The following is a 14,888-nucleotide window of genomic DNA, read 5'->3' as shown; positions in this document are numbered from 1 at the left end:
TTAATTTTTTTGCTATTATTAAACCAAAAGTCTTTAAGCGCAGCTATTGCATCTGCCTTCACCACCACCACCCCTGGCACTGCATTCCAGGCACCCACCACCCTCTGTGTAAAAAAATGCCCCGCACATCTCCTTTAAACTTTGCCCCTCCCACCTTGGATACTGACATCAGTGCAAGGCAGGCCACTTTGTACTGGTTGGCACTGAGTGGCTTAAGTGATACTGGAATAGAATTTTTGCTGCTAATTTAATGACCTGATAAGAAAAGCGAAAGGGAATAGGACAAATTAGATGCCCATTCATATGAGCCGGGGCAGCTGGGCGGCACAGCGGTAGAGTTGCTGCCTCACAGAGCCAGAGACCCTGGTTCGATCCTGACTACGGCTGCTGTCTGCACGTAGTATGTACGTTCTCCCCGTGACCTGCGTGGGTTTAACTCCAGGGAGCTCGGGTTTCCCCCCAGACTCCAAAGACGTACGGGGTTTGTAGGTTAATTGGCTTGGTATAAATGTAAAATTGTCACTAGTGTGTGTAGGATAGTGCTAGTGTGCGGGGAGCGCTGGTCGGCGCGGACTCGGTGGGCCGAAGGGCCTGCTTCCTCGCTGTATCTCTAAACTAAACTGAACTACACTAGTAAGGTGGGCCAAATGGCCTCTTTCCCTGTTGAATCACTCTTCAATTCCATGGAATATAGAAAAGCAGAGAAAAATGTATTATAGCTGCTTTTATTGCTATTTGAAGGTTATTTAACATCCCACTGAATTTATTCTTTGAATTAGTATGAATTGTGAGACCCATTGGCCACCAGTTTATTTCCGTTTTTAGTTTACGGACTTTATATTGTGTGTAACACAGAGTATGACTGTAAAAAAATGATGTTAAGTTTGATGAAAGATGCAAAGCAACTGTGGCAATGGGGAAATAAATTTAGAGCTGCATTGGTTTGCTTTTGTGCTTCATTTTAAAGTGTTACATTGGCATAAACCGGTCCTGGAGGCTCAGACAGACTTTAGACTTTAGAGATACAGCACGGGAACGGGCTCGCCAAGTCCGCGCGGAATAGCCCCGTACTCCAGCACGATCCTCCTACACACCAGGGCCAATTTAACAAGTTTACCAAAGCCAATTAACCTATAAACCCGTACGTCTCGGGAATGTGGGAAGAAACCGGAGCACCGGGAGACAACCCACGCTGACACAGGGAGAAAGAACGTGCAAACTCTGAACAGACAGCACCCGCAGTCAGGATCGAACCCAGGTCTCTGGCGCTATAAGGCAGCAACTCTACCACTGCGCCACACCACTGTGCCGCCGCAGACAGTTGCTGAACCATAAAGGGCCTGTCCCACTTGGGCCACATTTTCGGCGACATCTGGGCGTCTCATCGTGTCGTGCGCCCTGTCACACGCTGACGTGCGCTGTCCTGCGGGTGACGCCCGGTGACGCTGACGTTAAATAAATAATTTATCTCTTAAAAAGTTATTGGCCCTTAGATTTATTGTAGATAAGTTCATCTCTAATGTGATTATTATACTTCGGTGTAACCTTCTTGTGTTGTGAAGGCGGGTGAGGCGGAGTGTCGTAGCTTGACGTGACGGTGGCGCCGTACAACTAGACGGTTTTTAGGGCGATTACGGGCGTCAGTCTCTGACGTTCGCAGTTGCTGAAAAAATCGCAAAGTGGTTCAGGACCTTAAAAGTCTACTGGTTTCTTGTAAAATGAATAGTATATTCAGGGGGTTCCGGAAATGGCGGCGCTGCCCTGCAGCTGCGGTTCGCTGGCAGTCCTTTTGTCTTTTCATTTTTTTGTTTTCTTTTGTCCTGTTGTTTTATTTTTTTCAGTTTATTTTAGTTCCGGGGCGATGCGACCTTTACTTGTCGTATCCCCCGTCTCCATCTCAGTCTGCCTTGAGGCCTAATCGAGGAGCTGGCGGCCTCCAACTGGGTCCGACCTCGAGGCTCCGGAGGCAGAGCCAGGACTCACCATCGTGAAGCTGGCCGACTTCGGGGCTGCGGTGGCGGCGACCTGACTTCGGAGCCTCGGAGGGTCGGCCGCGGGCCCAGTGGACGACAACATCGGGAGCTCGCAGGTCACAGGTTGGGGACATGTTCTCCGGAGCTCCCGCAACAACAGCTGCGTCCGCTGGACTGGAGGGTGGCAGCTTCGTCCGCCCCGGGCCGCGGAGTTTGAACCGGCCCGTTCACGGAGCTCGGATTCGGCCGCGGGACTTACCATCACCCGGCGGGGTCCCAACATCAAAGGCCTGGATCGCCTCAACGCAGAGGGAGAACAAGGAGGGAAGAGACAAGGACTTTAAGCCTTTTGCCTTCCATCACAGTGAGGAGGTGTCTGGTAGACTCACTGTGGTGAATGTTAAATCTGTGTTCATTGTGTGTTTTGTTATTTTATTCTCTGTCATGACTGCAAGGTTCGTAATTTCATTCAGACTGAAAGGTCTGAATGACAATAAAGGAAACTTTGACTTTGATATATTCTGATATGCCATGCATATTGGGAAGGAATGCCACCATTATTGCCTATAAGTTCTGAATAAAATCTAGTAATTGGTGAAAATTGTGTCTAAGCATAGGATCAAGGGAACAACATTATGAAATGCACCATCTCTTTGCTCTTAGAGTGATACAGTGTGGAAAAAGGCCCTTTGGCCCAACCTACCCACAACATCCAAAATGTTCCCTGCCTGCGCTTCATCCATATCCCTCCAAATTTGTCCTATCCATGTACCTGTCTAATACCAACCTTGTTTTAGCACGATATAAACATTATTCTGCTGTTCTCTCGACTAATTTAGCACAGATCCTAACCTGTCCTACAGCACTTTGGATATCTTTGAGACAAGGTTACTTGCTGGTATCAATGTTTCGATGGTTCTATGGTACTTTATTGCTGCATCTATCTTTATACATCCAATTTCCATCCCAATTTGGGATGACAGTAGACAGTAAATCAGCCATATAGGGGCGGCACGGTGGCGCAGCGGTAGTGTTGCTACCTTACAGCACCAGAGACCCGGGTTTGATTCTGACCACGTGTCCATGCCAACCCATTTATCCATCTATACTAGAGCCCTGTGTAGGAAGGAACTGCAGATGCTGGTTTACACTGAAGATAGATACAAAATGCCGGAGATACTCCAGTGTAGGGCGGCACGGTGGCGCAGCGGTGGAGCTTACAGCGAATGCAGCGCCGGCGACCCAGATTCGAACCCGACCACGGGTGCTGTCTGTACGGAGTTTGCACGTTCTCCCCGTAACCATTGTGGGGTTACCCTCCGGGTGCTCCGGTTTCCTCCCACGCATTGATGTGCATGTTTGTCGGTTAATTGCCTTCGGTGAAATTGTAAATGATCGCCAGTGTGTCGGATAATGCTAGTAAACGGGGGATCGCTGATCGGCGCGGTGCCGGTGGGACAAAGGGCCTGTTTCCCCGCCGTATCTCTGAAGACTGAAGCCAAGGTGGTTCGGGGTCATTTCAGGATTTGCAGCTAATCGTTTGAAGATGCAAATTGGCGTCGTACGTCTGCCCTGCAAGAAGTGAGCTGTCGATAGTAATTCAATTACACCCACCAGTTGCCTTCACAAATTGCCGTTTTAATATTTCAGATCTTTTATTCCTTCCCAAGAAACCCCAGGCAAAATCAATGCCTCGCCAAAGAGAAAGAAGATTTAAAAGCAAATTATCTTAACTGTCCGCAACTAGGCTCCTCCAGGGAAGCACCGATCTTCTGCTTTATATTTGTGTTTGTGCGTTTTTTTAACTTTGTTCTGAAGTGGTTTTAATAGACAATAGACAATAGGTGCAGGAGTAGGCCATTTGGCACTTCGAGCCAGCACCGCCATTCAATGTGATCATGGCTGATCATCCCCAATCAGTACCCCGTTCCTGCCTTCTCCCCATATCCCCTGACTCCGCTATTTTTAAGTTTTGTGCTTCCTCATTGCAGCACTCGCCAAATGAAAGAGAAGAAGGATTGTGCTGGCTCTGGAGAGGGCCTAGAGGAGGTTTACAAGAATGATCCCAGGATTTGATGGGTTAGTATATGAGGAACGCTTGACAGCACTGGGCCTGTACTCGCTGGAGTTTCGAAGGTCGAGGGGAGACCTCATTGAAACTTACAGAATAATGAAAGGCATAGATAGAGTGGATGAGGAGAGGATGTTTCCACTGGTGGGAGAGTCTAGGACCAGAGGTCATAGCCTCAGAATTAAAGGGCGCTCTTATAGAAAGGAGGTGAGGATGAACTTCTGTCTAGTTAATCTGTGGAACTCATTGCCACAGGGGCCTGTGGAGGCCAAGTCAGTGGATATTTCTAAGGCAGAGATAGAGAAATTTTTGATTAGAACGGGTGTCAAGGGTTATGGGGAGAAGGCAGGAAAATGGGATTAGGAGGCAGAGATAGATCAGCCATGATTGAATGGTGGAGTAGGCTCGATGGGCCGAATGGACTAATTCTACTATAACTTGTGAACTTGGGAAAACATTGGAGTAACTCAGCGGGGCATGCTGCATCTCTGGAGAGAAGGAATGAGTGACGTTTTGGGTTGAGACCCTTCCTCAGGCATCCTACTCACCAAATGAAAGCCCGGTTTAGAAACAATAAAGACTATTTTGCCACAATTTTATTAGTGCTGCTGCTCAAGATGATTCTGAAAACAAACATTTCACTGTTGATTTTCAACCAGGAATACAAGTGTCGTAGACACACACTGCAGCTTTATGGGACATCCGTTCGACCGCATTTGGAGTACTGCATGCAGTTTAGTTTAGAGGTACAGCGTGGAAACAGGCCCTTCGACCCCACCGAGCCCACGCCGACCAGCGATTGCCCATAACACTCATTTTATCCCACACACACTAGGGACAATTTACAGAAGCCAATTTAAACCTACAAACCAGCATGTCTTTGGAGTGTGGGAGGAAACCGGAACACCCGGGGAAAACCCACGCGGTCACAGGGAGAACGTGCAAACTCCGTACAGACAGCACCTGTAGTCAGGATCGAACCCGGGTCTCTGTCGCTGTAAGGCAGCGACTCTACCGCTGCGCCACCGTGCCCCTCTATCACAGGACGTACATCGGGGCGTTGTAGAGGGTGCAGCAGAGGTGTAACCGAATGCCGCCTGGATTAGAGGGTATTACCTATGAAGGGAGACTGTATATACTTGGATGAACATAAGGTGCTGGAGTAACTCAGCGGGTCAGGCAGCATCTCTGGAGAAAAGGAATAGGTGACGTTTCAGGTCGAGCCCCTTCTTTTGTTCTCTCTGGAGTATGGAGGCTGAGGGTAGACCTGATAGAAGGTATATATAATTATGAATAATTGTGAATAAGTTTATTGGCCAAGTATTCACATACAAGGAATTTGCCTTGGTGCTCCGCCCGCAAGACATACAGTGACATACAGTGACCGTTAGGAATGACACATTAAACATTAATTATGAGAGGCATGGATCCATATATTTATGATAGGGGAAAGTTTTTTGGGGGGTGGGTGGGTGATGGGGTGGTAGAATGTAGAGCAGCCTTATCAGTACAATAGGAGACCTACATAAACTACTTTCAAGATGGTAATAACTTGAATGTCAACCATTTTGATGGAGGCCAACTCTAAGTCCATTTGGGCCAGGCCAGTTTCAACCCAGCACATGGGTCAGGAAGATGCGAGTTGGGCAGAATGGCCTGTGCAGAGGGAGGAAACCCAATGTGTAGGAAGGAACTGCGGATGCTGGTTTACACCGAAGATGACCACAAAGAGCTGGAGTAACTCAGTGGGTCAGACAGCATCCCTGGAGAAAAGGAATAGGTGACCCTTCCTCAAAGACCCAGTCCTTTCGCTGGCAGTGAGAGTCTTCATTGCAGAGGTTGCTCATGTGCCCAGTTACCACTGACCCATCTCCACGCCGATGATGCCTTCACCCAGAGCAGGATCTCGTGCAGACTGATCTGCCAAAGGACCAGAGCTTCTGCCAAGGAGATTTTCAGCCTTCCGTACCAAGACTTTGATGCATCCTTCTCATACCTGCCCGATCAAACAAGAAAACCTCATTAAACTGCTTGGAGCGTACACAATGTAGACACTGACTTTTTTCAATTTTACAGACAGAAGCTTGGAAATAGACCATTTGGCCCACCGAATTTACCAAAGCCAATTAACCTACAAACCTACAGTTCTTTGGAGTGTGGGAGGAAACCGGAGATCAGAGAGAAAACCCACGCGGTCACGGGGAAAACGTACAAACTCCGTACAGACAGAGCCTGAGATCAGGATTGATCCCGGCTCTCTGGTGCTGTGGATGGGAGGTGTTGGGCGGTGTGGGCAAGTTGGGCTGAAGAGGCTGCAGTCAGGCAGAGATTGGTCTTGGCATCATATTCGGCACAGACATTATGGGCTGAAGGGCCTGTTCCTGATCTGTACCGTTCTATATATTCTATGTTTAGTTTAGTTTAGTCATGTGTGCCGAGGTAGAGTGAAAATCTTTTGTTGCGTGCTAACCAACCAGCGGAAAGACAACACATGATTACAGTCGATCCGCTCACAGTGTCCAGATAGATGTATGAGGGAATAACATTTAAGGGCCTGTCCCACTATGGTGACCTTAATGGTGAGTTTAGGAGAGTTTGTGCTCGCCACAAGCTCGCAGCATGGTGGACACGTGGTCATAGGTGGTCACTGGTAAGTCTCCTTCATGGTCGAGTGGAGTTCCCGCAGAGTAGTTACTACTCGTGGCCTCAGTTTGGTCGCGGAAAATGTTTCAACAAGCTGAAAATGTTTCTGCAAGTAAAAATTGGTCGGCATGGAGAAAATCGTAGTGCAGTGGTAGTGAGGTCGCCATGTAGGTAGTCAAGGTAGCCCTAGGTAATCTCCTTTGCTGACCGGGCATTTTAATTGGCTCATTGGGGAAAAATAAATGTAAGCATGAGTTTTCAGAACCAAGGAAAACCGACCGGTAATGTTAAATGCCCGCTAAACTTCACAGCCGTGTATCTCTGGCTTATTAAAAGTTGTCTGGCTTCTTAGAAGTGTCTCCACACCTTCTCCCCCCTTTCTCCCCCCTTCTACCCCCTGCTCCCCCTTTCTCCCCCCTTCTCTCCTCCCCCCCCCCGCTGTTTTAAAGGACTGTGCCAGCCGTCTTTAACCTTCCTGTTCATCGCGGGTATCACCTTGGCTTTGCACAGTGTGAATTTCAGACAGCGCTCCCCCGCTTTCCATGCCCCCCCCCCCCTTTGCGATGTGTTTGTGTGTGTGTGTGAGTCGTGTGGTCGATCCGTGTGTCGCGTGTGTAGGTGCAGGCGAGTTTGACCCAGGGATGAAGGTCGCTTAGAAACATATTTATTAAGGAAAAGTCGCGTAAGTGGGGACAGGCCCTTTAGTGCGATGTTAAGACCCAGTGAACGTCTGATCAAAGATAGGGTAGGCCCTTTAGAACGGAGATCTTTTGGTTTCAAAAGGAGTTGTGAATCTGTTGAATTCTCTGACTCAGAAGGCAGTGGAGGCCAATTCTCTGGATGTTTTCAAGAGAGAGCTAGATAGGGCTCTTAAAGATAGCAGTCAGGGAATACAGTATGGTGAGAAGGCAGGAACGGGGTACTGAATGTGGATGATCAGCCATGATCAGAGTGAATGACGGTGTGCTGGCTCGAAGGGCCGAATGGCCTACTGCTGCACCTATTGTCTATTGTCTTTGTAGATGAAAGAACCGCGGGATATGCAATCTTTTGTCGATGAAGGAAATTGCGCCCTTCCTGAGCCTGGCTCGCTGAAGGTTGGTGGCAGTGAAATGCTCGAACCCACCTGGACACAGCTCGGACACAGCAGCGAGACATGGTGATGAAGGAGCTAGCACTGGCCCGGGTCTGGAGCGATGTCTCAATCCCTCGAAGCAGGTCGTTAGTCTTCAGGAGCAGCAGCATTTGGCGGGGGACATTGTTGAGCAGCTCATTGATGCTGGAGAGATACTTTGCTGCCTTTATTCTGATCTCCACATCCTGCAACACAATTGGAACGCTCGAATCAAACACAACATTTGCAGATAAAACGCCAGGTAAAATTGGACACAGAACACAAATTGGGAACGCACTCTGGAGGTTCAGTACAGCGCAAGGGTAGACCGGGTACAGTAAGTCTGAAGAAGGGTTCCAACCCAAAACATCATCCACCCCTATTCTCTGGAGATGCTGCCTGACCCGCTGAGTCACTTCAGCAATTTGTGTCTATCTTTGGTGTAAACCCGCATCTGCAGTTCTTTGTCTCCACATCTTGGTCAAGCTCTTCTCCAAAGCCTGTAATGAGTGCGACCAGAATTCCGCACTGTAGTGCGGCACAGTGGAGCAGTGGTGGAGTTGCTGCTTTACAGTTCCAAAGATGCAGGTTCAATCCTGACCACGGGTGCATGTGTGTACGAAGTCCGTATGTTCGCCCTGTGACCGCGTGGGTTTTCTCCAGGATCGCCTGTTTCCTACCAAATTCCAAAGCTGTGGAGATTTGTAGGTTAATTGGCTTCTGCAAATTTTTAATTGTCCCTAGCGTGTCGGATAGGTGTATGGGGTTAGCCCAGACTCGTTGGACCGAAGGGCCAACTTCAGTACTGTATCTGTAAAACCTACATTCTGCAGGGTGACCAGAACTGCACACCATCTGTTGATAATCTCTATTGTCCCTCTGCATTCCCCATCGGATCTGCCCTTGGCAGTCACCACCGGGTGGCGCCAGCATTGGCTGCCTCGTCAACAGGCTGTCTGTCCCTTCCTTCTTTGTTGTTTTTTAGTATGTGTTAAATGTATGTTTTTAGTGTTCTTCACTTTTTTAATGTGGGAGAGTTGGGGGAAACTTTTTTAAATCTCTAACCTCGACGGAGATGCAATTTTTTCCGATGTCGTATCTCTGTCCGCAACTGCGGCCTAACATGAAGGAGTTGGCGGCCACTAGCTGGAGGCCGACTTCGGGAGCTCCAACCCGCGGGTGCCTGCGGATTTAACATCGTAGTCCCTGGTTAGAGACTGACATCGGGAACTCCAAACCACAGGAGCTTCGATCGCCCCGACATGGGGGTGGATTGAATGCCCTGACCGCAGGAGAATAAAGAGGAAGAAGGTTAGACTTTTTTGCCTTCCATCACAGTGGGGAATGTGGGGAATCCGCTGTGGTGGAAGTTTATGTTAACTTTTATGTAGTTGTGTGTCTTGTTGCTTTTTTAGTATGGCTGTATGGTAAATTGAATTTTGACCTTGACCTTGACCTTGACCTGGGTGTGATGGATGCCCTTGCTCCCCAGTGAAACAAAATCATAGTGGCACGGTGGCGCAGCGGTAGAACTACTGCCTTACAGTGCCAGAAACCTGGGTTCGATCCTGACTACAGGTGTTTATCCTTACAGCGTTTGTACGTTCTTCCTGTGACCTGCGTGGGTTTTCTCCAGGATTTGTGGTTTCCTCCCACACTCCAAAGACATGCAGGTTTGTAGGTTAGTTGCCTTGGTATAAATGTAAATTGTCTCTAGTGTGTGTAGGGTAGTGTTAGCGTGCGGGGATCGCTGGTCGGCGTGGTATCTATAAACTAAAGTAAACTAAACCATGCAGCCTGTGACGTGCAGTCCCCTATGCTCAATCATGTGGATCCTCGGCTTTGCTACACGTACGTTAATGGGAAATGCAACCTGGATTTTCCATCGGCATTCCCACTGGGCGGGAATTCCAGCTGAACAGAACTACGCTAAACTGGAAAATGTCTTTGGACATTTCCCGTAAATTTATCAGGATGCACCGCAGCTTGGTTTGGGAACAGCTCCATCCAAGACGGCCAGAAATTGCAGCGAATTGTGGACGCAGCCCAGACCGTCACGCACAAACCGACCTCCCTTCCATTGACGGTAGATTTTCCAACATCTGCAGTTCCTTCTTAAACATCCCTTCCATTGACTCAATTTATACCTCACGCTGCCTCGGCAAGGCCGGCAGCATAATCAAGGACCAGTCGCACCCTGGCCACTCCCTCTTCTCCCCTCTCCCATCGGGCAAGAGGTACAGAAGTGTGAAAACGCACACCTCCAGATTCAGGGACAGTTTCTTCCCAGCTGACATCAGGCAACTGAATCATCCTAACACAACCAGAGAGCAGTGCTGCACTGCTAACTTGTAGCGGCCTGGACGAGATCAGCAAAAGGCCAGACACCAGGTAGGTTCAGAAGTAGTTTAATGAAGTCTGGAGAACACCACGCACCCCAGCGAGCAGGACCTGGGAAACCCCGTGGGCAGACAATCATCCCTGTCCTTCAAGAGACGAGGAGGATGACCCAAGGAGAGGCCTAACCCCCAGGGACCGCCACAATCTACTTCTTTGGTGACCCTCGGACTATCCTTGATCGGACTTTGCCGGTTTTACCTTGCACTAAACGTTATTCCCTTATCATGTATCTGTACACTGTAAACGGCTCGCTTGTAATCATGTATTGTCTTTCCGCTGAGTGGTTAGAACGCAACCAAAGCTTTTCACTGTACCTCGGTACACGTGACAATGAACTGAACTCAACTGTCTTGTTCCTTTGAAAAAGCAACGAGAGGCATTTCATAATCTCAGGCCTTTGCAAACACCTCCAGCCGGTGGGTTTTGTTGGTGGGGGTCTTTGGTGTAAAAGTGGGCGACACGACAGACAATCATTGTGCAGCAACATTCCGCAAACATCGATGTGATTAATGACCCTAGACAACACGTTTAGTTTATAGCACGGGATCAGGCCATTCTGCCCACCAAATCCACGCCGGCCATGGATCACCCGTTCAGCATGGGAACACCCAGAGAAAACCCCACGCCGGTCACGGGGAGTAAGTACAAACTCCGTACAGACAGCACCCGCAGTCGGGATCGAACCCGGGTCACTGGCACTGCGAGATGGCAACTCTACCAGTGCGCCACCGTGCCGCCCAAGCCCGTTTCTGAACCATAAAGGTTTGCTCGTTCCTTGTAAAAAGAATGTAAATGTATTCTGATGTGCCATGTATTCTGGGAAGGATTGCTGCCATTATTGCCTAGAATGGCTGAATAAAATCTAATTTAGATGGTAATTGGTGAGAATTGTATCTAAACATAGGATCACAGGAAATGGCCCTCTGGTCCTCGATTCCCCTAATCTGGGCAAGAGACTCTGTGCATCAACCCGATCTATTCCTCTCATGATATTATACACCTCTATAAGGTCACCCCTCATCCTCCTGCGCTCCAAGGAATAGAGTCCCAGCCTGCCCAACCTCTCCCTATAGCACAGACCCTCGAGACTTGGCAACATCCTCACAAATCTACTCTGTACCCTTTCCAGCTTGACAACATCTTGGCTATAACACGGTGCCCAGAACTGAACACAATACTCTAAATGCGGCCTCACCAACGTCTTATACAACTCGGGTTCGATCCCGACCACAGGTGCTGTCTGTACGGAGTTTGCACGTTCTCCTCGTGACCTGCGTGGGTTTTCTCAGAGATCTTCGGTTTCCTCCCACACTCCAAAGACGTACAGGTTTGTAGGTTAATTGGCTTGGCAAATGTAAAAATTGTCCCTAGTGGGTGTCGGATGGTGTTAATGTGCGGGGATCGTTGGTCGGCACGGACTCGGTGGGCTGAAGGGCCTGTTTCCATGCTGTATCTCTAAACTAAACTAGACTAAACTGCATCATGACCCAACTTTTATACTCAATACTCTGATTGAAAGGCTAGGGACAGTGGAATTCATTTTTGCACACAGTTCAGTACAAGTATCACTATAAACGAGCACTTAGATCATTATCTTTCATGGTTTGTATTGTTTGCTTTTTAACTGTAAACTATTGTGCAATATATTAAAAACATTTCAGAAGTACAAAGGGTAATGTAGTTTTACTCAAACTTCAAGACATCTGGTTAAAAAATGAAAGGTAGATAAAAATGCTGGAGAAACTCAGCGGGTGAGGCAGCATCTATGGAGCGAAGGAATAGATGACGTTTCGAGTCGAGACCCTTCTTCAGACTGATGTGGGGGTGGTGGGGGCAGGAAGGAGAAAGGAAGAGGCGGAGAGAGTGGGCTGTGGGAGAGCTGGGAAGGGGAGGGGATAAGAGGGAGAATGCAAGGACTACCTGAACTTGGAGAAGTCAATGTTCATACCACTGGGGTGTAAACTACCCAAACAAAATATGAGGTGCTGCTCCTACAATTTACGGTGGTCCTCACTCTGACTATGGAGGAGGCCCAGGACAGAAAGGTCGGATTCGGAATGGGAGGGGGAGTTGAAGTGCTGAGCCACCGGGAGATCAGGTTGGTTAATGCGAACTGAGCGGAGGTGTTGGGTGAAGCGATCGCCGAGCCTGCGCTTTGTCTCAAAAAATGTATCTTTTCTCAGGTATTTGCTGTTGTACCTGTGGGAAGCCAGCAACACAGAGGATGCAGATATTTCTCATTATTACAGATACGGGTATCAGTGAAGTCAAATCCACTTAAAGGACAGCTCAGTTCCAACAGATAAGCTGTGTAGTCACCTGCCATTATCGTTTGTCTGTGCTGAACCAAGCAGTGCTGCAGCTTCAGCAACGGCACATAGCTCTTTCAAAGGCTTGGGAACAGCTCCATCCAAAGCCGCAAGAAACCGCAGAGAATTGTGGACTCAGCACCGACCGTCGCACAAACCAACCTCCCTTCCATCGACTCCATTTACACCTCGCGCTGCCTCGGCAAGGCCAGCAGCATAATCAAGGACCAGTCCCACCCCAGCCACTCCCTCTTCTCCCCTCTCCCATCGGGCAAGAGGTACAGAAGTGTGAAAACGCACACCTCCAGATTCAGCGACAGTTTCTTCCCAGCTGTTATCAGGCAACTGAATCATCCTACCACAACCAGAGAGCAGTGCTGAAATACTATCTACCTCATTGGTGATCCTCGGACTATCCTTGATCGGACTTTACCTTGCACTGAATGTTATTCCCTTATCATGTGACTATACACTGTAAATGGCCCGAATGTAATCACGTGTTGTCTTTCCGCTGACCGGTTAGCCCGGAAAAACAAAAGCTTTTCACTGTACCTCGGCACACGTGACAATAAACTAAACTGAACCTCAAAGATAATTATTTTAACGTTGTGCGTACCTTTCGCACGAGCAAGGAGAAGAGGTGAGGGGGAGATCCAGACACCTCTAGGTCATGTCTGAATAACCGGGAATATTGTGACCCCGCTCTGATTCCTCACCACCAGAAGAAATAATATCTCTTCATTTTTTTTCTATTGTCTCTTTTAAAGGTGGCACGGTGGCTCAGCGGTGGAGTTGCTGTCTGACAGCGCTTGCCGCCTCAGAGACCCGGGCGCTGTCTGTACGGAGTTTGTACGTTCTCCGCGTGACTTGCGTGGGCTCTCTCCGAGATCTTCGGTTTACGGTTTCGTTCCAATCACCAAAGATGAACAGGTTTGCAGGTTAACCAGCTTGGTACAAATGTAAAATTTCCCCTCGTGTGTGTAGGGTAGTGTTAATATGCGGGGATCGCTGGACTCGGTGGGCCAAAGGACCTGTTTCCGAGCTGTATCTCTAAGCTATACTAAAACGAATCATTTGAAACAGCTCGGTTCGATCGCCACTTAATCTTCCACACACGAGTGAAACAGTCATATTTGTGTCTCCATATTTGAACCCTTTTAACCCTTTTATCTCTGGGTTTGCCTTTGTTTGCTAACCTCCACTCTTTGTCTTCTAATAGAGAGCGTCCATTGATTTATTGACCCGGGGAGAAGGGTGGTTGAGTGGAAAGACATCGATGGATAATAGCCGGGAACTCAAATGAGCAGGATTTGACTACAGGGGCCATAAAGGTCCATCGCATGTGTGTAAATCACAGGACAGAAAGTCACATTAGCTCACAGTGGGAGTGGCCAGGTTGCAGGCAGACTGGATGATAGCACTTACATTATAAAGGGATATTAAGAGCAATCTCTGGGCAAGAGTGAGGGAAATCGATTTCAATGTTTGCAAATGCGGGGCCGTTAACATTGGGTGCACAACAGGTGGAGAAACAGCTGCAAATGTAGCTCAATTAGCCTCCTGGGTCACCCAATCAACCCGATTATGAATGATGCGTATCTCTAGACTCTCTCTCCCCTGGCTCTCTTCAGTCTGAAGAAGGGCCTCGACACGAAACGCCACACATTCCTTCTCCCCAGAGTCCCGCTGAGTCACTCCAGCATTTTGTGTCCATCTTACATTACGAACGACCTTTATTTTCAATGGCCTACATTTAAGGGTGGCACAGTGGAGCTGCTGCCTCACAACGCCCAGACCCAGGTTTGATCCTGACCTCGCGCGCTGTCTGTGTGGAGTTTGCACGTTCTCCCAGTGAGGTGAAGAGCTGGACTGCGAGGACTTTCAACCTGATCGGTCCTGGTCTTTTCTCGCCTCGAGCCCTTCACCTCCACCACCCCAGCCCGTGGTCTCAGTCTGAAGAAAGGTCTCGACCCGAAACGTCGCCCATTCCTTGTTCTCCAGAGATGCTGCCTGGGCCTGCTGAGTTACTTTAGTACATTGTGTCCATCTTTGGCATAAACCAGTGTCTTCAAGTAGTTTCCAATCTGCTCAGGAGGTGAAGTAATGAACCAAACCACACCAATGGAAGCCATACCCCAGAAGGGGAAGCTAATGTACGTTCTGTTCAACAACAATAGAGGAGGCTGCGTGGGACAACCGCTGTTGGGGGGGTTCCTATTCCGAATCCGACCTTTCTGCCCTGGGCCTCCTCCGTGGCCAGAGTGAGTCCCACCGCACATTGGAGAAGCAGCACCACATATTTTGCTTGGGTAGTTTACACCCCAGCCGTATGAACATTGACTTCTCCAATTTCAGGTAGTCCCTGCTTTCTCCCTCCT

The 14,888-nt window shown here is 48.7% G+C and overlaps 1 protein-coding gene across 2 annotated transcripts in view; it reads right to left on the bottom strand.

The window, feature by feature from the left end:
- Positions 1-4,621: 4,621 nt before the first annotated feature.
- adck1 (aarF domain containing kinase 1) overlaps positions 4,622-14,888 on the bottom strand; it is a 453,257-nt gene continuing 442,990 nt past the window's right edge. For both annotated transcript variants that reach the window (XM_055640181.1, XM_055640180.1), the window contains 2 exons: positions 7,814-8,007; positions 4,622-6,040 (listed from right to left, as the gene is read on the bottom strand). In XM_055640181.1, the coding sequence (XP_055496156.1) occupies positions 5,872-6,040; positions 7,814-8,007 (363 nt within the window). In that variant the 3' untranslated portion in view covers positions 4,622-5,871. The remainder of the gene's footprint in view (positions 6,041-7,813; positions 8,008-14,888) is intronic.

Source organism: Leucoraja erinacea, chromosome 9, assembly GCF_028641065.1.
Source record: "Leucoraja erinacea ecotype New England chromosome 9, Leri_hhj_1, whole genome shotgun sequence".
NCBI lineage: Eukaryota > Metazoa > Chordata > Chondrichthyes > Rajiformes > Rajidae > Leucoraja > Leucoraja erinaceus.
This window is presented reverse-complemented; position numbering and strand designations above follow the sequence as displayed.